The sequence below is a fragment of the Dendropsophus ebraccatus genome, chromosome 3 (genome assembly GCF_027789765.1).
Source record: "Dendropsophus ebraccatus isolate aDenEbr1 chromosome 3, aDenEbr1.pat, whole genome shotgun sequence".
NCBI classification, from domain to species: domain Eukaryota; kingdom Metazoa; phylum Chordata; class Amphibia; order Anura; family Hylidae; genus Dendropsophus; species Dendropsophus ebraccatus.
Window position 1 is genome coordinate 63,038,908 of NC_091456.1, and position 23,026 is coordinate 63,061,933.

At 42.3% G+C, this 23,026-nt stretch overlaps 1 protein-coding gene across 3 annotated transcripts in view; it reads left to right on the top strand.

Moving 5' to 3' along the window:
* The window catches only part of SMARCA2 (SWI/SNF related BAF chromatin remodeling complex subunit ATPase 2), a 139,452-nt gene that overhangs the window by 86,083 nt on the left and 30,343 nt on the right, over nt 1-23,026 (top strand). For all 3 annotated transcript variants that reach the window (XM_069961900.1, XM_069961901.1, XM_069961899.1), the window contains exons 27-28: nt 16,152-16,229; nt 17,986-18,204. In XM_069961900.1, coding sequence (XP_069818001.1) covers nt 16,152-16,229; nt 17,986-18,204 — 297 coding nt within the window. The remainder of the gene's footprint in view (nt 1-16,151; nt 16,230-17,985; nt 18,205-23,026) is intronic.

Sequence of the window (23,026 nt, forward strand, 5' to 3'; positions counted from 1 at the left end):
CGGCCGTAAAACAGGCAGAAGACGACATTGTGGGAACATAGCCTTGTCTTATTAATCAACCCAAATGAAATCCAGTTGAGTGATGAATATGTTAATGTCCTCTAATAATAGAATACTGCTATACTATATAATAAGCTCAGGTCGTATCCATCGATCAGGTGTCTTTCACACTCCCATGCTTTAGCGGTAACTGATTAATAACTGTGATCTGCCATTTTTCTGCTGCAGTTTTCCTGTATATTCCTTCATAGGGCATATGGAGAGGGGTTGTGTTAAAACCATCGCTTTGAAGGAAACTTGTCATATTGGGCAAATTGATGAATAATTTTGTAGGAGCAGATTCAGCAGAACATTTTACAATATGTAGTCTGCTACTTAGAGTAGGACTGCCCACTTGGCTCCTAAGCTCAAAATGAGCAGAGTTTTAGATCAATCAGTTACTTGTTCTGCTAAATATTTTCCTGTATAATTTTATTCAGTTTGCTCAGCCCTTCTGCAACCTTCTGAATGCTAATGCCTTTAAAATTATGCTTTTTTTAATCTTTAGGCCGTGTTTACACACTGCAGTTCAGTGACAGTATCACAGCTTTTTCATAAAAATTTACAATGTGTGAACACTGCCTTTACCCAAACAAAGTTGTTGCACACTGCCAAATGCTTTGCACAAATTCAAACGTCCCTAAATGTCATTGGAACTGTACTGTGCGTGTGGTTGAACTTTCAGATCTGCAGATACAGGTTGACCAGATTTGGAAAGAATGTTCTTTAAAGGAAACAAATTACTGCCAAAATGCCCAGGAAGCTGTACATGCGCTGTAATGAAGCCCCTGCACCATTTCTAAACGTGTAACTGACACCTCTGAGGCTCGTGTGATGTGCAGCAGGCTCGTGCATAGAGAATTATGCCCAGAGGGGCCATTTCTGAGCACTGACGCTCCCAGAGTGTGCTAAGGAATGCCCACATGACTAGTTTAGGGTCATTTGCATATGGCACAGGACATTTACAAACTTCATTTGCAGGCGGGGGGGGGGGGTAAATGCAGAGCTTAACCTCTTAAGGACATAGGACGTACCGGTACGTCCTATGTCCTCACTTGCACATCAAAGCGGGGCCGCGCGGCGGCCCCGCTTTGAAGTGCCGCGATCCCGAGTGCCGCGAGTAGCCCGGGACCGCTGCTATTAGCGGGCATGGTCCGATCGCCGTGCCCGCTAATTAGCTAATCGGAGGCAGCTGTCAAAGTTGACAGCTGCCTCCGATTACCGGAGGCAACGTTTCCCTGGTGTCTAGTGGGGGAGATCGCTCCTCCGGGACCTTGTCCCGGAGGAGCGATCTCCGTTACTGATGCCGGCCGGGGACGTGTCCAAGATGGCGCCGTCCTCGGCTCGGCACTCGTTCGTTTTCGGCTGCAACAGCCGAAAGCAAACGAGTGCCGATCTCATGGATCTCTGCAGCATATCTATGCTGCAGAGATCTCAATGAGAGATCCAAGTGTATATACTAGAAGTCCCCCAGGGGGGCTTCTAGTATATGTGTAAAAAAAAAAAAAAAAGTGTTGTTAATAGTAAAAAGCCCCCTCCCCTAATAAAAGTCTGAATCACCCCCCTTTTCCCAGGTTTTAAATAAAAGTAAACAAATAAATAAATAAATAAACATGTTTGCTATCGCCGCGTGCGTAATCGCCCGAACTATTAATTAATCACATTCCTGATCTCCTACGGTAAACGGCGTCAGCGCAAAAAAATCCCAAAGTGCAAAATTGCGCATTTTTGGTCGCATCAAATCCAGAAAAAATTTAATAAAAAGCGATCAAAAAGACGTATATGGGCAATCCAGGTACCGATAGAAAGATCACATCATGGCGCAAAAAATGACACCTCGCACAGCCCCATAGACCAAAGGATAAAAGCGCTATAAGCCTGGGAATGGAGCGATTTTAAGGAACGTATATTGGTTAACAACGGTTTGAATTTTTTACAGGCCATCAGATACAATATAAGTTATACATGTTATATATCGTTTTAATCGTAACGACTTGAGGAACATGCATAACAAGTCAGTTTTACCCCAGGGTGAATGGCGTAAAAACACATTTCCCCCAAATAAAAGAAATGCGTTTTTTTTTCAATTTCACCACACTTTGAATTTTTTTTCTGGTTTCGCAGTGTACTTTATGCAAAAATTCAGCCTGTCATTGCAAAGTACAATTAGTGACGCAAAAAATAAGGGGTCATGTGGGTTTCTAGGTGGAAAAATGCAAGTGCTATGACCTTTTAAACACAAGGAGGAAAAACCGAAAACGTAAAAACGAAAATGGGCCATGTCCTTAAAGGGTTAAAGTGTAACTGTCATGTTTTTTTTTATTGCACTCCTAACAGCCCCTCCCCTCTCCATAGCCACATAATGGAGACAGAAATCCTGATTTGATCCTTTCATTTGATGTGAGGGGGGAGGCTGGGAGATTGCTTTTTCAGTACAGAAGGAAACTCTTTTAGTACATAAAACCTATTACAGAGTTTCTTAAAATCGCTTGTACTGTTGATATTTAATTTTTTCAGAAAAATGACCCTGAAATGACAGTTACGCTTTAAAGGTATCCGTTACATGTTTGGAAATAATGCAGGGTGCTTTATTTTGTACACATAGCTTCTTGGGCATTTTCGGAGTGATTGGCTACATCCTTGATGAAATTAATTAATTAGACAGTTCTCTATTAATGTTTTGGTGCTCTCTGGCCTTTCTGACTGTTGCAGAAATAAGATATATAGTATGTATACCTGTCCATAAGATGGTGAGTGTGGAGGAGCAACGTGCCTCTGCATTTGGAAGGTTACTGAGGAAGACAGTGATGTCTGTTATGAAGTCTCAGGGCTTCCCTCAGCAGGGTGAGCCTGGAGGCATGCAGAAAAGATTCAGTCTGTGTCTTTTCCCTATGACTATACAGATCGCTGGTAACAGTGATCTATGTATGAGGATGCAGACAACAGAAAACACACAAAAAATGTGTTCCCTGCTTATTTGTTCCCCTATAGTAAGAAAGAAAAACAAAAGTAAAAAATATCTTCAGACTTCTTGACTGACACAAACATGTATTTCGAGTATTATTATGCATGTACAGAATCTAAGGGTACAAACACACACACACACCGTATAGGCAGCAGATACGCAGCAGATCTGCAGCAGATTTGGTGGTGCAGATTTGATGCTGTGTTCAGTTATTTAGATCTAATCTGCTGCGTATCTACTGCGTATCGCAGCAGTAAATACGCTGCGTATACGGTGCGTGTGTTTGTACCCTAACACCGCGCGCCCTCTCATTCACTTACAGCAGCACACTGCGCCGTGTTTACTCAGTGTGAACTGGCCCTTAAAGTTACATGTCTCCTATTCACAGGATTGGGGATAAGTATCACAGGGGTCATACCTCCATGCCCCCGGTGTATCTCTAGGTTGGCGCCCTGGCTCCTTTGTTATGAATGGAGCTGTTGGTCAGTGTGTGACCCGCAGCTCCATTCATTTTCATTTGAGCTGCAGGAGATGGCAAAGAAAAGAATTCTGCTCTTTCCACCATATAGAATAAATGCAGATGCGGATCACACCAACCCCCAGCTCCATTAGTAACAAAGTAGCCGGGGGGGGGGGGGGGGGCATGGCATATTACTCATTTAGTATGGACACTTAGGGGTGCTGCTCTCCAGTAGATCAAGTCCACATATAAACTTTGACGAAGAAAGCCGAGAGGCACTCACCATTCACTGCTGCTTTTTTTGGTAAAAACACAAAGCAGTGATCTGCATAGATCAGTGCTTCTTAATTCCAGTCCTCAGGCCTCACCAACAGGTCATGTTTTAAGGATTTCCTTAGTATTTCACAGGTGATATAATTATACTCAGTCCATCAGGTATTCTCACAGGTATCCTTTGTATGGGTAATCCTCAAAACATGACCTGTTGGTGAGGCCTAAGGACTGGAATTGAGAAGCACTGGTGTAGATTGTATATTTGCTGCCCAGGTATTTTAATTGCCTAACACCTTCATCCCCAGAGGTGCCTTGGGCCTTCGAGAGTATAATTTTTTGAATGCTGCATTCTAAAGTTTTTAGTTTTGTTTAGTTTTGTTTTTGTCAGCCTAAAGTTTGTGGGGTACATTTCAGATTATTTAAAATCAGGGCTGTGGAGTCTGTATGTGGACTCCAACTCAGACTCCGAATTTTATCAGTCCGACTCCCGACTACCGCTCCTTCATAAATGGCCAGTCATATACCAGGGGAGTTATGTATCACACTGGCTCAGCAGCTTCTCCCTAATGTCCTACATGATCCTGGGGCGATTTCTGAGGGAATGAGGAAAAATATAAAGCAGTTTCTCCTGTGTGTGTGCAGTGTGCATATGAAAAATTCATATCAAAACTCAATTTTAAATTATTTTAAGATTTTCTTTTTTTAAAGGTGGAGTCTGAGTCGGTACATTTTTTACGACCCCGACTCCAGCCAAAACTAGTTCCGACTCCAACTCCACAGCCCTGTTTAAAACTAGAGCAGCAATACATTTTATAGCTATCTGCAGTTATCATTTGGTCAGAAAATTATATTGTACTAAGTTATGTAAAAAGTGCAACAGAAAAATTCTAACTTGACAGCCTTCAAGTGTGCCATGTTTATGAAGATGTGTCGTGTCAGGCTTATTGATCTGGCATATCTTTAGGCAGTCTAGTTTGTCAATACATATTATTACTTGGTTTACTTTAAACCTAAATTGTGCGCCATAGTTTGGTGCACTTCTACAGGTCACCCCCTATTGACAGAGACTACACCCCTTCCAACAAGGCCATGCCCTTTTGTCTCACCAAGTGTCATAATAGTGTGTAAAACTCATAATAAATGTGGAGCAAGTCGTGTGCCAGTTTTTATTGCATTTGCAATAGTAAATCTGGGTCAATGTATAAGTGACATTTTTTAGATAAGATTTATTAGACGACTGTAATTTTCTAAGCTCTTTGTTTTGCTCGTACGTTTTGTCAATGAGTTTAAAGGGAATGTGGCAAAATTCTATGTTTACATAATAGAACCAGGTTTTGACCCATATTTTTTTTCCAATTTCATTTTATGATTTCTTTAATTTTATTTCTTGCACATGAGGTTAGCTATCTTGCCTAAGCTGCTGCCTTACATCCACATACATCCATATGATAGCTGCAGCTAATTTTATGACTCAACAATACCTGCCACCATTACCGATGAGGTCAGTGGTTGCCTACTGTGGTCATGTGGATCTACTACATGTTACCACTGCAGCACCATTTTTTTTTTTGTAATTATATAAATTTTCCTTCATGTATCATATCAATTTACTTAAAGGGGTTATCCAGCGTTTCAAAAACATGGCCTATTTTCCCCCTCTCTTGTCTCCAGTTCAGGTGTGGTTTGCAATTAAGCTCCATTTACTTTAATGGAACTGAGTTTGAAACCCCAACCCAATCGGGAGACTGTTTTTGTAGCGCTGGATAACCCCTTTAAAGGTGTTAAATGAGCTTGGCATTGCGGTCTCTCACTTACACATTACACATGTCTCCAAGGACAATCCAAACCCTAAAGACCTGAGATGTCAGAGGGAAACACAGAAAAAGTTAAATTACACTTACCAGCTTCCGACCACATGAGTCCCTACACTCCCCAGCCACCGCTCCCATAGCTGAGAGTGGTAACAGGATCCTAGGCAACCGCTGTCGTCAGCTTCAAAACTTTAAAAGGAAGCAATTTTGCTAATTCAATCATGCAACAAACATTTAGGTGATGGGAATACCCCTTTAACTACTTAAAGCCTCAGATAATTCATTTTAAAGGAAACCTGTTAGGACCCTATAAGCCCTCCCCAGTAGCAGTGGGGCAACGCATTTGGATACAGCTAATTGTTCAGGCCCCCAGTACTAGCTTCTTTCCCTGTCTCCCTCTTGGCACCAAGACTCATACCAATGAAAACTTGGACATGTCCTTATGTTTTAATAAATGCCAGTGCCTATTTAATGGGGTTTCCAGACCCTGTAAAAGTTTTTACAGGAGATATGGTGCAAAACGAATAGAAAAACAAACAACCCAGCGCTCACTCCTCAGCTTACTGCCCCTTTAGTTTCCCCCTCCAGGACGTCCATGTTAGTGCCTGCGACTGGCTGCAGGGTCACATGCTGATTGTAGAAGGCTGTCATGGCAGCACATTACACACGCTGAGCTTACGGGCTGATAGCAGAAGAAATATAAAATAGAAGTTAAAGGATTCATTAGGAAAAAATTCTAGTCCATGTGTTTCTTATTGGCAGCTGAATGTGGATCTTTTGGAAATAGCTCATTCTTTCAAAACAGAATATTAACCTTCACCTAATTAACTATCTGTATACATTACAGCTGCAGCCCCTTAACCCTAGTGATCTGCCTACATGATCATCCCCATGGCACCAGCTCTATTTCAGGCCTTTAAATCATTGAAAAATCTAGTTACTAACATTTTGGTACAGGCAGCCTGGATACATAGAAAGGATCCTAAAACTGGCATAAGACTAAGATTGTTTGGACAAACCTATGATTTCAGAGGCAAAAATGAAAGCACAGACGTGTGCAGAAAATGGATCCTTAAAGGGGTTGGCCACTTAATAGTAAAATTGTTCAGCGTACAGTATTAGTAAGTGTACTCACATTACTTACTGACAGCAGCTCCCTGTGTACCTCATAGAGCTAATATCAGACTCCCCTCCTCCAGGCTGGGCTGCCCTGCTCTGTGGTGTTATGGTCTATAAGATTGCTGACATGGAGGAGCATGTGACCAAGCCCCGCCCCCCAGTGTCCACCACTTAGCCTGTATATGTCTATGGAGGACACAGTGGACAGGGCATGTTCCTCCGTGTCAGCCATTTTGTGGACTAATAATAATAATAATAATATTTTATTTGTATAGCGCCAACAGATTCCGCAAAACAGAGCAGGGCAGCCCAGCCTGGGGGAGAGGAGTCTGATTTTAGCTCTATGAGGTACACAGGGGGCTGCTGTCAGTATATACAGTGAGTACATTTACTAATACTTTGTACTGACCTATTTTACTATAAAGTGGCCAACCCCTTTTAAGTCTCACTTAGTTGTGAGCATTGGAACATAAACAGGGAAATACCAGGGCGGCCCCTTTTGTGTCAAAGTCTAACTCTGTGGCGAGTATTGCAACATGACAAGGGTTTACCAAGCCAGGCATCTATTCACAGACAGCCTTTTTAGGGTATTTGCCCCTCATCTGTGTGGAGCAGGATTCTGGCTCATGGGGGCAATAAAAAGTAGACCAACAAAACACAACAATCACTGAGCTCAGGGAGATCAGTGAAAAAAAGGCTTTGGTAAACCCTTGTCATGTTGCAATACTTGCACCACAGTTAGACTTTGACACAAAGGGGCCACCCTAATATTTCCCTATTTATGTTTTAATACTCACAACCGAGTGGGACTTAAGGGGCTACTTATTAGGGTGGTTTGGTGATCTCCTCCACTGGGAGACACCCCTTGGCAACAGGCTTTCCTTCCCTGGAGGGATACCTGGCTATTCCTGTGTTATTTTTGGTGAATCAGAAGTTTTATTCTATGTCAGTCAGCATGTACAGATGACATATGAATAAACAATGTCAAACATATGGGTTCTGAACAGAATATGCAAAAGGGGGAAAAAAGACGTCGGCATAAATAACACAGTTTATAGCAGCATGGGTGCAAAAGTGACATTTTAAGGCATCTTTCATAAGACATCAATTTGAAAGATAATGCATTAAAAAAATGGAGTACAGAGAGTACAATAGGGGAGAAAGAAAAGGGAGGAAGAGAGGAAAAGCTGCATGGTAGGGATAGCTTCATGCTTATCCAAGATTTCTAAGACAAGCGACTAGGGGTCATCTCCAGTACTGTCTCTAAAGGCTACTAGCTTTATTTTAATGAATGCCTAAGCCCTTTTTTGCGCACGTGCAACCATCCGGTGAACACTATGGACAAGGTTATTATAAGTTTGTTCTCAACAGATCCTACTTGTACTCTTCTATAAACAAACTCCTCTAGATGGTGCCATCTGCCATGGAAGAGTGTTTCTTGATTCCTAGTTCTGCTTACTTTTCATTGTCGCCCTGTCACTTGTGGCATATACATGGCTTGTGTTGCACACAATTTTCTAGATTTCAAAGCTGTTGTGGCACACTGAGTCAAAAATTATGTGAATCTTACCTGAGGTTCTTAAAATGGCATACTTATCAATAACAAATACATGGAATGGTGTTTCGTAACAGTTCTTACTAAAACTGTTCTGCTGGTAGCAGTGTACCACAGCGTGCTCCCTTACAAGTTAACGGGGTAACAGTGTTGTCTCCACAGATTAGTATGACGATGCAAGGATGAGGAGCTATAAACACTGAAGAGGCAGCAGTGAATGCAGGCAGCTTATGGGTGGGCAGTCTGATCCCTGACAATCTAATATTGATGGTCTATCCCGGGAAATCAGTTTTATGTAGCTCCATCATACTTATATGTGGCTGTACATATTGGATAGAAGTCAACCAACCTCTCCAGTGATGTAATGTTAATAGGGGCCTCTGGACTTCATTCCTCAACTGTCATGGGAAAAAAAAAAAGAATTGTCCATGTTAGATTTCAGCCTTCACAGTTCTTTGGCAGCACCTAAAATAAGGCTTTTTCACTTGGCCTCGGCACATACCTGTAGACTTCTAGACTTCCATTTGTTGGAGGCCAAAAAGAATGCCCTCCTTTTGGGGCTTGTACATGTCGGGGATATTTTTTTTAATTTATTTTATTTTATTTTTTTTGCTGTATGGATGACTGCAGCCTTGATCTATAGCCAGATGTGGTGATGCTGTAATGTCTTTTTAATTTATGATCTTCTCTTAGATCTTTAGTTGCAGACCTCAAACAATTGTAATAAGGGGCTGCATCGGGTTAGAAAAACATAAAGAATGTATATGAGCTGTGCTACCAGAAACAACCTATATACACGTGTGGTGCTGTTTCTAGTTTAATATAAGCTCTATAATTAACTATGATTAGGGTATGTTCACACTGAGTAAATCAGGCAGAGTCACTTCTTTCAGTGGAGGGATAGGCTATAGCACATTGAGGCGGGTGGGATTCCTTGGTGGAGAGTTCCGCTGCAAAATTTTAACTGATTTACTCAGTGTGAACATACCCTTAAAGTGTTGCTGCTGTTTTTTTTTTTTTTTTTGCAGAAATCAGTAGTACAGGCAAAGAGTTAATTTACAGCTACGTCACAGGGCTATCTCCTCTGAGGTCAGCACTGACCTCTCTGACCCCTGAACAGCTGCTTTCACACTGTGTAATCCTTTGCTCGCTGCTGCCGACTAATCTCCCTCCTCCCCTCTCCATAGGTTACACAGGGCCCGACTGATGTAAAAGAGTCGAGATTTCCTGATAATGAGCAGTGAATGAGAGGGGGGGGGACTAGGAAAAGTCTTCTTGAATGCAGATAATGGCATATTTGCCTAATAAACCCAATTACAAAGTTTCTTAAAATCGCCTGGACTATTGATTTCTGGGGGAAAAAAAAATTAAACGACAGTGACACTTTAATGTTAAGTTAAAAATAAAATAAACATCTCCCCTGCAAGAAATAAAATCATGCTAAATAGAACAAACTAAAGGCTCTGCATGTGAATTGCATTTTCATGTCCACAATTAGAATGACAAATAGTATTCTTATTTAGTGTTGCTTTGAGGAGATTGCTCAAATAGCCTTTTTAGCACGTGAACTTTAGAATTGTGAGAGATCAGTCTTTCAAGAAGTACTTTTGACATTTTTTATTTAATATAACTGTCCCTTTCAACCAGTGAGAGAAAAACAAATTCCCTCAAATAATTGAGAGATCTATCCCAACTATCATGTAAGAGCAGCTCCTGCATTAAGAGGGATGAGGCTTCCATTTGTTAGAGGGTCTCTTTAGGCAACTATTCCAACATGATCTATCTCTTCCAGTTTGTTTTTATCATATTCACCTTGTTTGTGTAGCAGAGTCACCTGCCCTGTAGATGGTTCTAGACTCTCTTAGGAATGGTGGGGATCTAAAGCTTCCCTCTGCACAGATGTTTGACACACTGGGCGTGTTTTGCCTAGAGTGCATCTTTAAAGACTGTTTTCTTGTTTTCATCAAATATAAAATGGAGTGACTAGCAGAATCTATACTGAATCACTGCATTTCATGTTTCTGCTGTATTTGGCAGCAAGGTTATTACTATATACTTCACACCTTACTCATGACTAATATAGTGTTGTACTGATTGACCTAGAGCCAAAAGAAAGATGAACTTTCAGGAGATAATTCCCAAGAAGGTGCCAGCCAGGTTGGTGGTTTAAATGGCTTGTTTCAGTGGTTGGTCTTTTGCATGTAGTGCTTGTCACCCATACATATTTTTTCTTTCTTTTCTTTTCTTTTTTTTTTTTTTTTGTGCATATGGTTGGGGCAATGCAGGGCGATGTACAAGTCATTTTGCCAAATGTGCTACTGTAATTGGTTTTAGCGACAGCAGCTTCTTTTTTTATCATTTTAATGTTTCATTGTACAGTTTTTGTGTGTTTTCATTTCTAGCCTATTTTTCCTCTTGCAGTTATTCGCTAAAATTGTCTGCTGATTTGTATACTTCTGACAACTCTGCTGTGATTAATATGGAGAATATTGTGTATTTCTTTATTTTAGAGTAGCCAGATATAAGAATCCAAATTCCCATTGTTTAAAGCAAATGTACCTCAAGATTTAGTAACTATAGATTTCTATACCATCTGATCTGTGCGGCTGTGCAGATTTTAATAGTCTCATCTATTCTTCATATCACCACCCGGTTCCAGAGATCCCCTCCGTTTGGTAAATATACAGATGTGCTAATTTGGTGCTCTGTAGGCGGGCCCATCACCCCATTGTACTGATATCTCCTCCCCTCTGTGATGTGCCACCTTCTGAATGATGCCTGTCCCCGGCCTGGCGCATCACAGAAGGCAGGAGACATTCATTTTAAAGCTTTAGTGTCACTTATACAAACCTTTGACATGTTGTCCAGACATGTAGTTTAAATCGCACTGGGTCTCAGTCCTGGGGGAGGCCAGCTCTACTCTGCTTTCTCTCCGGAAGCTTTGTAAAGAATAAATAGAGCTGGGGAGGTCACATGCCAACCCACATTCAAAACAAATTAGCCAATTTTAAGACCTCCTACTTGTCGGCTATCCTGTGGTTAAATAGACCATATTTGCTGCTCTCAACTGGGAGGTTTTATTCTGACAATGGGTTGTCCAGTTGGAAAAAGAGTTTCCGTTAGAACAACGCAGTGGATTTTTTTTTAATGATTTTTGTTTTCCCTTTTATGGAAGCATTGAACTACAACCATCCAAAGTAAGCTATGATTTACTTTTAAACACTGCAGTTAGAGATGAGCGAACTTACAGTAGGTTCTGGTTCGCACAAACCGGAACACTGACCATTTAAATCCTGGAGAAGATAGATGCAGCCATGGGAATCTTAAAGGGGTATTCCAGGGAAAATCTATAAATTAGCAATGGAAAGGGTTAACCAAGGTTAACCCTTTCCTAATATACTTACCTGTCCGTTTTTGGCCCCCCAAGGAGATCTCCGGTCCGGTCACGTGATGGTCCGGGCTGCAACTCGCGGATCCTCTTCTTCCGCTTCGGTGACGTCACCATAGCGGGCCGGCGTCGGCTCTCCTATTAGCAGCAGAGCACTAAACCCTGACTGGCTTGGTAGCGTGTAGCCAATCAGGGTTCAGTGCTCTGTGTCCCTGCTGTACCAAGTTAGCCGGGTGCTGATGTCCCAGGCCCCCCTCCTTCATGTATTATCACCCCGATCTCTCCCCCGGCCCTCTGTATAATTACCCCGATCTCTCCCCCGGCCCTCTGTATAATTACCCCGATCTCTCCCCCGGCCCCCCTCCTTCATGTATTATCACCCCGATCTCTTCCCCGGCCCTCTGTATAATTACCCCGATCTCTCCCCCGGCCCTCTGTATAATTACCCAGATCTCTCCCCCGGCCCCCCTCCTTCATGTATTATCACCCCGATCTCTCCCCCGGCCCTCTGTATAATCACCCCGATCTCTCCCCCGGCCCCCCTCCTTCCTGTGTATACAGTCCTATTCAAAGATCGCTCAGCCCCCGGTGTAACTGCTGCCTGCGCTGGCCCCGATCTCCGCACCTGTACTCAGCTGACAGGCGCTGTGTACGAAGCAAGGAAGAAATCTCTCCTGCACTCACTTACACAGCGCCTGTCAGCTGAGTACAGGTGCGGAGATCGGGGCCAGCGCAGGCAGCTGTTAAACCGGGGGCTGAGCGATCTTTGAATAGGACTGTATACACAGGAAGGAGGGGGGCCGGGGGAGAGATCGGGGTAATTATACAGAGGGCCGGGGGAGAGATCGGGGTAATTATACAGAGGGCCGGGGGAGAGATCGGGGTAATTATACAGAGGGCCGGGGGAGAGATCGGGGTGATAATACATGAAGGAGGGGGGCCGGGGACATCAGCACCCGGCTAACTTGGTACAGCAGGGACACAGAGCACTGAACCCTGATTGGCTATACGCTACCAAGCTAGTCAGGGTTTAGTGCTCTGCTGCTAATAGGAGAGCCGACGCCGGCCCGCTATGGTGACGTCACCGAAGCGGAAGAAGAGGATCCGCGAGTTGCAGCCCGGACCATCACGTGACCGGACCGGAGATCTCCTTGGGGGGCCAAAAACGGACAGGTAAGTATATTAGGAAAGGGTTAACCTTGGTTAACCCTTTCCATTGCTAATTTATAGATTTTCCCTGGAATACCCCTTTAAATATGGATACAGCCATAGGAGACCTATGGCTGTAATTGTGTTTTCCAGCCTTAGGGCTGCATCCATCTTCAGGCAGCAGGATTCAAATGCAGTGTTCAGGTCAACGCAAGCCAAAACTTCCTGTAAGTTAGCTCATCTGTAACTGCAGCATGTCAGGGAAATAAACGGCTTAAATATGAGCCAGGAACGGGGTATAAAGTCAAGGAGGCTGCCACTCCCATCAGCTTCACACTGCCCCACTGGGCTTGATTGATAGTTATACCCTGTTTCCAGCTGATCTTTAAACCATAGTTTTCTGTAGTATGGTACAGCACTTCAGAGTAAAGCATAGCTCATGACTGATTCTCTCTTAATCTGTATATTCTACTCAAGGTACAGACAATAATTTTTAATAATTAAACATATAGATACACCCAGCGCAGATAATTAGTGGGTCAGTCAGAATAAGGAGGATTATATAGGTGACAAATACCTGTATGGAAATCCAGCTGGAAAGGTGAATATGTCGCTTGCCCAGATGCCGATATCAATGGAGTTTAGCCGAAGTCCACATCCAGCTTTTATGCAGTGTAGAGAAGTTAATCAATGGGAAGAAATCTTCTGAACTCGGCAGATGCTCCGGCCGGTAGCACTGCACATAAGTTCACAGAGTCCAGTTTTCCGTGGCAAAAAAGTGGGATCCTGAGTGACGTCACTCTCCTTAGGTATGGATCCCAGTGCAAGCCAGGAGTTATCCTATGCATTTCAGTGTACACAGACACCTTCATCAGGGATAGCTATAGTCTCCTTTAACCTGTGTTGTGTAGATGGTTTTGCGAAGGCCTCAGTGTTCACAAGTTTTTTTGATGATTTTTGTAGAATGATGAAATTTTATGACCAGTGCAGCATTTTGGTGGATTAATTATAAGAAAATTAATGGCTTACAGACAGCTATCTTTTGTATCACTTCAGTTTGCTATTTTCAGTTTCAGTGAATAGGAAATTACATTATTACAATTTTTCTTTTAAACGCTTTGACTCTGTATATCGCCTGCAGTGCTAGTGACCTGTGACAGATTCACCCAATCCGTAGTGGTGAAAACTCTAACCATAGCAAATATGATGAACAAAGCTTTATTAACCACAAGTTACGTGACCTAGTGTGTACTCAGCCCAATTTTATGCTGGTTTTTGGCTGCTCAGTGAAATTCTTGTCAGTTTTTTCAAAACTTGAATACTTTCAGTGCTTTACTACAGTTATGGGCTCTCGTGTTACGTTTGGGTGCTTTTTTAATTCATTATGGTGTTGCTGTTGTGCAGGACTGGTGTTTTTAGAGAACTTCCCTGATTCTTGGTTGGGACAATGACTTTTAGGGCGTAAAAGTCAATTATTATTATTATAACTAGGCGACCATTCTGTTTTAATGTGTAACATTTCTGGTACAAGTTAAAAACAAAAAAAAAATAACTTTTTTGGTTATATTCCTGCTTTTTTCCCAATCTTTTTTTCTGTATGAGAAACTTTGTTGTATGTAGAACTTAAAGTGAGCCTATTTGTGAAACTCCTGGGAAATAGTGAATATCCCATCCCCATCCATAACAGTTTGGTGTATATAGAGGGAAAGTTGTCACTCTGTTTGGGTGGAGTAAGCAGGAGTGTTGCTGTGTCAGTCCTGTCAAGATTTACTCTTTTTATTCAAAGCATATAAGCCTATGCATCACTGCTCTCCACCTCTCTGCCTGTATTGACAAATCTATGTCCTTGTAAAGTATATGTAAAAAGAGAAAATAGTACTACACACAGAAATAATTTATAGATACATTTCTCTCTCTGAGAGGACGGATGTGTGTGCAGTTCTATTAGTCTTTCTCCATGTATGTGTGTGTATATATATTTGTGTTTATGTATATGTGTATAGATAGATAGATAGATAGATAGATAGATAGATAGATAGATAGATTCCTGAAGGAATTTCATGAGCAGAAATAATAGAATAAAATAGTGAGGACAGTGGAGAAGAAAAGTCAGGGAAACCAGATCCTGCCGCCCTGTTTATTAATGGGATCTCTGGCAGAGAGAGGAGACGCAAGCTGTGGTAACTAAGAAGGGCAGGAGTGCAATGCATTGCTGGGAAACACAAGCTTCCTGGTCACATGATCGCACTGATGCCCACCTATAGAATGTGTGGGCTCCAGAGCTGCAGAGAGAGAGAGAGAGAGAGAGAGAGAGAGAGAAAGAAATGAGCTAAAATGTCTCTGGAGAACATGTGTTTTGTATGAATAGTGCTAGAGTAGCGGCGTGTTTTACTCTAATGCTCTAGTGACCTTTTTCCATTTTGTGGGATAACCCTTTTAATACATGCCCCACCTTATAGTTTTAATGTTTTGTCTTTTGTAGAAAACCGCTCTTTTTAAATTCACTTTTGCCCTCAATGAACTGGGAAGTGGTTTACAAATTATACTAGCCTCCCCCCATAGTTTTCTGTATGCAATGTCCACAGTCTAATGCAGATCTCTTATTTTACATGTAATAATGGTTGTTTTAAAGGGGTGATCCAGGATTAGAGTAACATAGCAGCTTCCTTCTAAAAACAGTGTCACACCTGTCCTCAGGTTGTCTCTGGTATTGCAGTACAGTTCATTTCAATTAAATATAACTGAGCTCTAATACCACACTTAAACTAGAGACAAGAGTGGCATGGTTTCTGGCAGTAAGCAACTACTTTTTTTTATAATCCTTTATAACCACTTTAATCTAGTTACTAAAAATATAACTTGGCTTTTACGTTTTTAGACTTAAGCTGGCTATACACATTGTTTACAGTAGATGTCAGCAAAGAGGAAAATAGAAGAACAAACGTGTTCTCTCCTTAGTATAATCTTGTCCTAAGCATGTAGACTAGCCCTTTTGATTTTAATATTGTGATGTCTACACTTCTTTATCTTCGGAAGAGAAAAGGTCATTTGGGCTTAAACATGCCGATCCTTTTGTTATGAATTGAGCAAGGTCATGTCCATAGACACATTGCATCAGATTACGCTACTTTGCCCCCCTCGGCCATTCATTACATGTGTACACTCAGCCAAGTGTCCATGTGTACTAGGGCGTCGAGAAAGATGGCTGTTGGTCAGCTGTCTAGCCAGTAGCTATCTGATGTGTATGGCCAGCCTTAGGAGCAAAAGTGAGTTTTTGTGTTTTTTGCTTTTTTTTTTGTGTTTTGATAATTAAGCCTGGAGCTCTGGCTCATCAGTGGGTTTATATTGAGCTAAAAGTTTTATTGTTTTTCTTTTGTTTCATGCTTTACCAGGAGGAAGACGAAGTCCCTGATGATGAAACACTGAACCAGATGATTGCTCGCCATGAGGAAGAGTTTGACTTGTTCATGGTAAGCCTTAATTTTAGGTTAGCATTGAAATAAAGGTTGAAGCTGTAAACTGTAAACCTAATCCTTCAGATTAGCAGAGAGCATAGCCTTGATGAAGATTGTGCCACTATACCAAAACACACGTGAAGCATAAGATGGATTGTGTTTTTATATAGTATTATCAATCAAAAATCTTCACGGTATGATACCTAAATGGAGTGTCACTTTATAAATGTTTCCAGTGATTGTGTGTATCCCCTGGATTTTTAGTGACTGATGAATTGCAACACCAAAACCTCTCTGAGAGGTGAGAACATACCCTGGGGTTGTCCAGGGAGAAGGGCAGCGCGAGGATAGGTAATATCTTTTCTGCTTCCCAGACAACCTCTTTTGACCTGTTACCACTCCCAGTCTGTTGTAAGCAATGCCCATGAGTTGTGCCATTCATCTGTTTATTCTTACTAGAAATGTGAGACTTATTAACCAACTGGGTGTTGCTAGTTGGGGATGTGTCACTATCCAACCAGAGGTGACAATGCCAGGCTGTAGGGATACAGTTGGTTATCGAGCCATACATTTCTAGTGTGAGGACTCAAGAACCAGGAATTGCACATCACAGAGCTATAGGAAAAGATGTTGCAGAATTGTTATTTTATGGGGAATGCAAATATTTACTGAATCAGACAGGTCAGTGGTGGCAGGTTCTCTCTAACGGTATGTTCACATGTACCGGATCCGCAGCGGATTATGGTTTCAGTGTAAGAAGCACTGCCTTTGGTTCAGGCATTAAAACTCTGGCAACAGATCTGCTTTAAAGGACTTTTACAGACTGACCTTGTCATCTATAAACTTAGGTTTTCTTCCTCTTTAACCCTGAGAGGTGCTTTCTGTTCTGCTTAGTAACAGGATTTAATTGACCTGTAAATTAGTTCAAGGAAGGTGGCAATTGATTTGGCTATTTGTTTTACTAGAAATTATTCATTTTCATGCCAATTTAAATGGAATGTTTTATCAGAATATTACCTATTAAATCAAGTAATGCTTTTTCAAGTTTTTCCAATTTTTCTCTGTGTATCATAAAAGAATAATGCTGAGATCTTGCAGTGTTCATTCTCACCACTGGGGCTAAAACTAAGCTGAAACTTCTGGTTGTGTCCGTGGTGATAAGAGAAGGCTGCCGTAAAGTGATCTGTACAGCATTGCAGCAACATTTGACACCAGTAGATAGAGGAGACAATAGCAGCTTCCTGTGGAATGACCTATTTAGAGGTCACAGAGTGCGCTCAGTAATGTTTTACGTTTATTTCAAGGGGACAGACTCTGTCTATTGTCATTTATGTCATTCATGAAGTTTGCTATAAAGCGTGTCACAAAATTCTGTTAAAAACAGCACAGGCAAGATGGCAGACCCCCATAATAATGTACAAAAAAAGAGAAAATGATTAGGAAAAAAAAAACATGTTTTAGTATCTGACTCTAATTAGTAAAAGAAAATTTAGGTGACACATTCCCTTTATTTGTTGGCTTTTTACAGCACTATTACAGCAGCCAACAGGCAGGCATTTGGATTCTAACATACATTATATTGACATCAAGCTGCAAATCTAAATGTGTTTCGGGTCCTACAACTAGGATTTTATATATACTTAGATGCATATTTTGGGTTTGTTCTCTTATGAAGGAAGGAAAGAAGAATGTGTTTAAATCTTGGCAATGTATTTGTTGTCAATATTCAAGTTTTATATACTGTTACTTACCATTTCCTTGTGCTCCTTAGCGAATGGATCTAGATCGGCGCAGAGAGGATGCCAGAAACCCAAATCGCAAGCCACGTTTGATGGAAGAAGACGATCTTCCCTCCTGGATCATTAAGGATGATGCTGAAGTTGAGCGACTGACTTGTGAAGAGGAGGAGGAGAAAATATTTGGCAGAGGGTCACGCCAACGTAGGGATGTGGATTACAGTGATGCGCTTACAGATAAACAGTGGCTTAGGGTAAGTTTCTAGTGATTTATATATTTTAAAGTACTGATAGGCGAGATTACTTTTTTTTAGAGGAAGTATTAAATGGCCAGCATGTATTTTCTTTCAAGGCAATGATTATGTATCGAAGTACAAACAGGAAGCGAAGTTTGCATCAGTGTGGTCTATCTTGCTTGATAAATAGGTCAAAAAGTCTAGTCTTATTGCAGTGCTGTTGGACCTTTACCATTTTCTAAATAGGGGAACAGTGTCTGGGTCTGCTCTCAAAGGTGTCTGTCCCCTCAAAGGTGTCTGTCCCCACAAATGCTGTCAAAGGTGGCTGTCCCCATAATAAAAAAGAACTTATGTGACTCCTAATTATTAAAACAATCTACATGGTAAACTCACTTTAAATCCATCGCTTCTGTTATATTGTTAGCTGTGTTAGTGATGCCTGTGAATGGCACATCATCGCTCCAAGAAAATTATACGGAAGACAGTTGGGATCAACATAGCGGTGGACGATTTTAGCAGTAGCAAGTAGTGTGTGATATGAATAAAAAGATTACATATATATATATATATATATATATATATATATACACACACACACACATATACATACACACACACCAAGGATTTTGCACTTTTGAACCATTGTCAACAGAATGTTTACCTAAACATCAGTGCTTATAAAAGTGTTTGTGGCACAGTTCGCCTATAGTTAAATACATTGCTTTCTTTAGGTTACAAACCCACTTGGCGGGTCTGCAGCGAGTCTCCATGCTGCGTTTTTGCAGCGAGACTCGCTGCAGATCCCGGCCCTATGCTTTTAATGGCAGACAAACACGCAGCAGGGATGTACATCTCTGCTGCGAGTTTGTCTGCAGCCCACCCCATTAACCCCCCGGCCGCCGGAGCTGATACTTCACCTGATCCCGGCTCCAGCGGTTCCCGATGTCTTCAGCAAGCCGGAGCGGGGACCAGGTGAAGTATATGCTCCAGCCAGCCGCCCGCAGCCCCGGCCGCCCGATCGCCCCACCCCCCCGCAGCACCGATCGCACGCCCCCCCGCAGCACCGATCGAGCGGCCAGGGCTGCAGGGGGGCGTGTAAGCGATCGGTGCTGCGGTGGGGCGTGCGATCGTTGCTGCGGTGGGGCGTGCGATCGGTGCAGCGGGGGGGGCGATCGGGCGGCCGGGGCTGCGGGGGGGGGGGGGGGGTGGGGGGGGGGTTGTCGATTGGGCGGCCGGGGCTGCGGGCGGCTGGCTGGAGGATATACTTCACCTGGTCCCCGCTCCGGCTTGCTGAAGACATCAAGAACCGCCGGAGCCGGGATCAGGTGAAGTATCAGCTCCGGCGGCCGGGGGGTTAATGGGGTGGGCTGCAGACAAACTCGCAGCAGGGATGTACATCCCTGCTGCGTGTTTGTCTGCCATTAAAAGCATAGGGCCGGGATCTGCAGCGAGTCTCGCTGCAAAAACGCAGCATGGAGACTCGCTGCAGACCCGCCAAGTGGGTTTGTAACCTTAATGTGCTGGGAATCAAAAAAACAGCCACTTTCCATTTGAGAATTTGGTCTGGTAGATTGAGCTTCTCCTGGAAAACCCCCTTCTATTTATTCAGCTCAGTTGCTTCAGCTACATTCCTTGCATGCAGGAGCAATGAGGTCTTGTTCCCACATTTGTAGCATTGACTGCATTAACCAAAAACTGCACAACATTGTTGATCAATGTCAACGACATTAGCACACCTATTGGTGAACTCATGTGTGATTTGCCAATGCCCTAGTAGTGCTGCAGCAAGATGGCATTCATGTAACACATGTAATAGTGGCCTAGCATTTATCCTTCCATATCAATCATAATTAATGAATTATCCATATCATGCCGCTAGGTGGCGCTGTCTAATAAAATACAAAGAACAGACCCAGTCACTCCTTGTACTTTTATAATCGCATGTATATTAGTAATGGTTATTATATATCTGTGACATGTTACCTTCTGTGGTGACCACACTTTTAAGGGTCCTCTTACATAGAGAGATTATCTGACAGATTTTTAAAAACCAAAGCCAGGAACAAACTATAAACAGGGAATAGGTTTTATAGGAAAGACTAAGGTTTCTTCTCTCTTCAAATCCATTCCTGGCCTTAGCTTCAAAAATCTGTCAGATAATCTGTCTGTTTAAGGGTATTGACACAGAAAGATTATCTGACAGACTATCTGCCAAAGATTTGAAGCCAAAGCCAGGAATGGTTTCCCTTTATGACGTGATCTCTGTTTATAGTCTGTTTCTGGCTTTGGCGTCAAATCTTTGGCAGATAATCTGTCAGATAATCTTTCTGTGTCAATGGACCCTTAAAGAAAACCTATCACCTAAAACTCACTGTCCCTATTACCAAAGGTAATCTCTCTCTAAGTCTATCTATGAAGATACAGATTGCCTTTGCAGCCTGTATCTTATTCTTTACCTAATCCTCCTCTTCTGTGCAGTAATGTCGGACGCCACCATCTTGATGACGTCACGCTGGAACGCAAGTGACGTCATCAAGATGGCGGCGGCCGGCATTAATGCACCGGAACAAAGGAGCAGGTAAAGTATAAGATACAGACTGCAAAGGCAGTCTGTATCTTGATTTTGTCTATTTATGAGGATACAGACTGTATCTTATACTTTACCCAATCCGCTTGTCCGCTGCAGCAAGGCCGGGCGCCACCATCTTGATTTAGTCTCTTGCATTCCAGCGGTGGAACGCAAGTGACGTCATCAAGATGGCAGCTCCCGGCCTTGCCGCTCTGCATGACGAGAGCTTCCTGTCTCGTGCCGGCTCTTTTGAAAAGAGCCGGCGCGAGACAGGAAAGTAAAAAGTAAATATTTCAAAAACGCGGCCGAAAAAATAATCAATTATATTTACAAATATTGATAAAATAATTATATACATCTAATTAGGGGGGGAGGGAATTCAATTTTCGTCCATGATTGGTTCTCTTTAAGGACCCCAACTCCTTTACGAGCACAATTACATATATATTGTGCACATGTGCTGATCCAGCATGAGGAATCCTTAATGAAAATGGCATTCACTTAGGGCCCTTTTACACAGAAAGATTATCTGACAGATCATCTGCCAAAGATTTGAAGCCAAAACCAGGAACAGACTATAAACAGAGATCAGGTCATACAGGAAAGCCTGAGATTTCTCCTCTTTTCAAATCCAGTCCTGGCTTTTGCTTCAAATCTTTGGATGATAATCTGTTAGATAATCTTTCTGTGTAAAAGGGCCTTTAGCACATTCGCTTATGGTGCGTTTACACAAAGAAATTTATCTGGCAGATTTTTTTAAAGCCAAAGCCAGGAATCAATTGCACAAAAAAATAGATTTCAGTCATTCCTTTATGACCTGTTTTTCTGTTTATAGTCTATTCCTGTTTTTGGCTTTGAAGATCTGTCGGATAAATCTCTCTGTGTAAACGCACCCTTAAACATAGTCATAGAGCACAGCCAATGTTAGGCATTCTACTCTAATCCGCAGTAACTAACTGTAACAAATTTTCCATTACGAACATTTATGATAAACGTTAATCATACACACACAGCAAGCATATAAGAATATACATTAGTGTGCAGCCAGGTGGCCCTATTTAGTACCATGCAATCAGTAATAGAGCCTAAAGGGCATTTTACATGGCGAATTATCGAATATGGTGAAAGTTGGCGAATATGGCGAAAGTTGTAGGCATCTTATAGTAGTTATCCAGCATTAGAAAAACATGGCCACTTTCTTCCATTGAAGTGAAAAGAGCTTAATTGCAAACCACACCTGAACTAGAGACCAGAGTCATGGTATCTCTGGAAGAAAGTGGCCATGTTTTTCTAATGCTGGATAACCCCTTGAATACCTTTTTTTTTTTTTTTTTTTTTTTTTCTTTTTATGTGCACAGAATCATTTTATCAAAAACCTATTCGGGTAGTATTTGTGAGTATCAGAAATGAAGAAAATACCTAATTTTGAGCTATGCATGCTCCATTTACTCTGTTCCACTGAAGGCACATCTAACAAAATTTCTACTGTACAAAGAGTGCTATTCTATCGTGTGCTTATATATGCGTGTAGCATCCTTTTTAATTTAATTATCCAACTAAATGTTCCCTATATGCTATACCATACATTACTCATAACTTATTTCTGGCAAATTTATGTGCATGTGCATTCATAAATACCTACTTGAGATGGCATATTACCAATATCACTAGTTTAGGGTAAACATCCAAATAGTGACGTATAAAGTTACTTCCCCATTTGGCCTGATTCAGCCGATTATCGTTCAGTGAAATAGAGAGAACAATCTGCCGATGATCGTGTCATCGGCTGATCGTTCATTTAGGGCCAGACCTAAAATCATCGTTCCCCCACCGTGCATCGCTACGGTTGAATAGCGGCGGGCGACCGACAATTTGACAAGCAGCAGCATACATCACCTGTCCAGGCTTCTTCTCCGCGCTGTCTTCATCCCGGGGTCCCGCACGCTCTATCTTCAGAATGGCCGGTCAGCTGACGGAGCGCTCAGCCAATCACCGGCCGGGACCGCTGCGGCCTGTGATTGGCTGAGTGTGGCCTGTCAGCTGACCGGCCATTCTGAAGCTAGAGCGTGCGGGACCCGGGGATGAAGACAGCGCGGAGAAGAAGCCTGGACAGGTAGTGTATGCTGCTGCAAGAACATCAGTAACTATGTCCCTGCAGCCCTCGCTCAACGATCATCGGGCCGTGGAATAGGCCCAGTAAACGAGCGGCGATCTAGCAGATCGTTGATCGGGCCCTCCTCGGCCCGTGGAATAGGACCCTAACTTATTTAA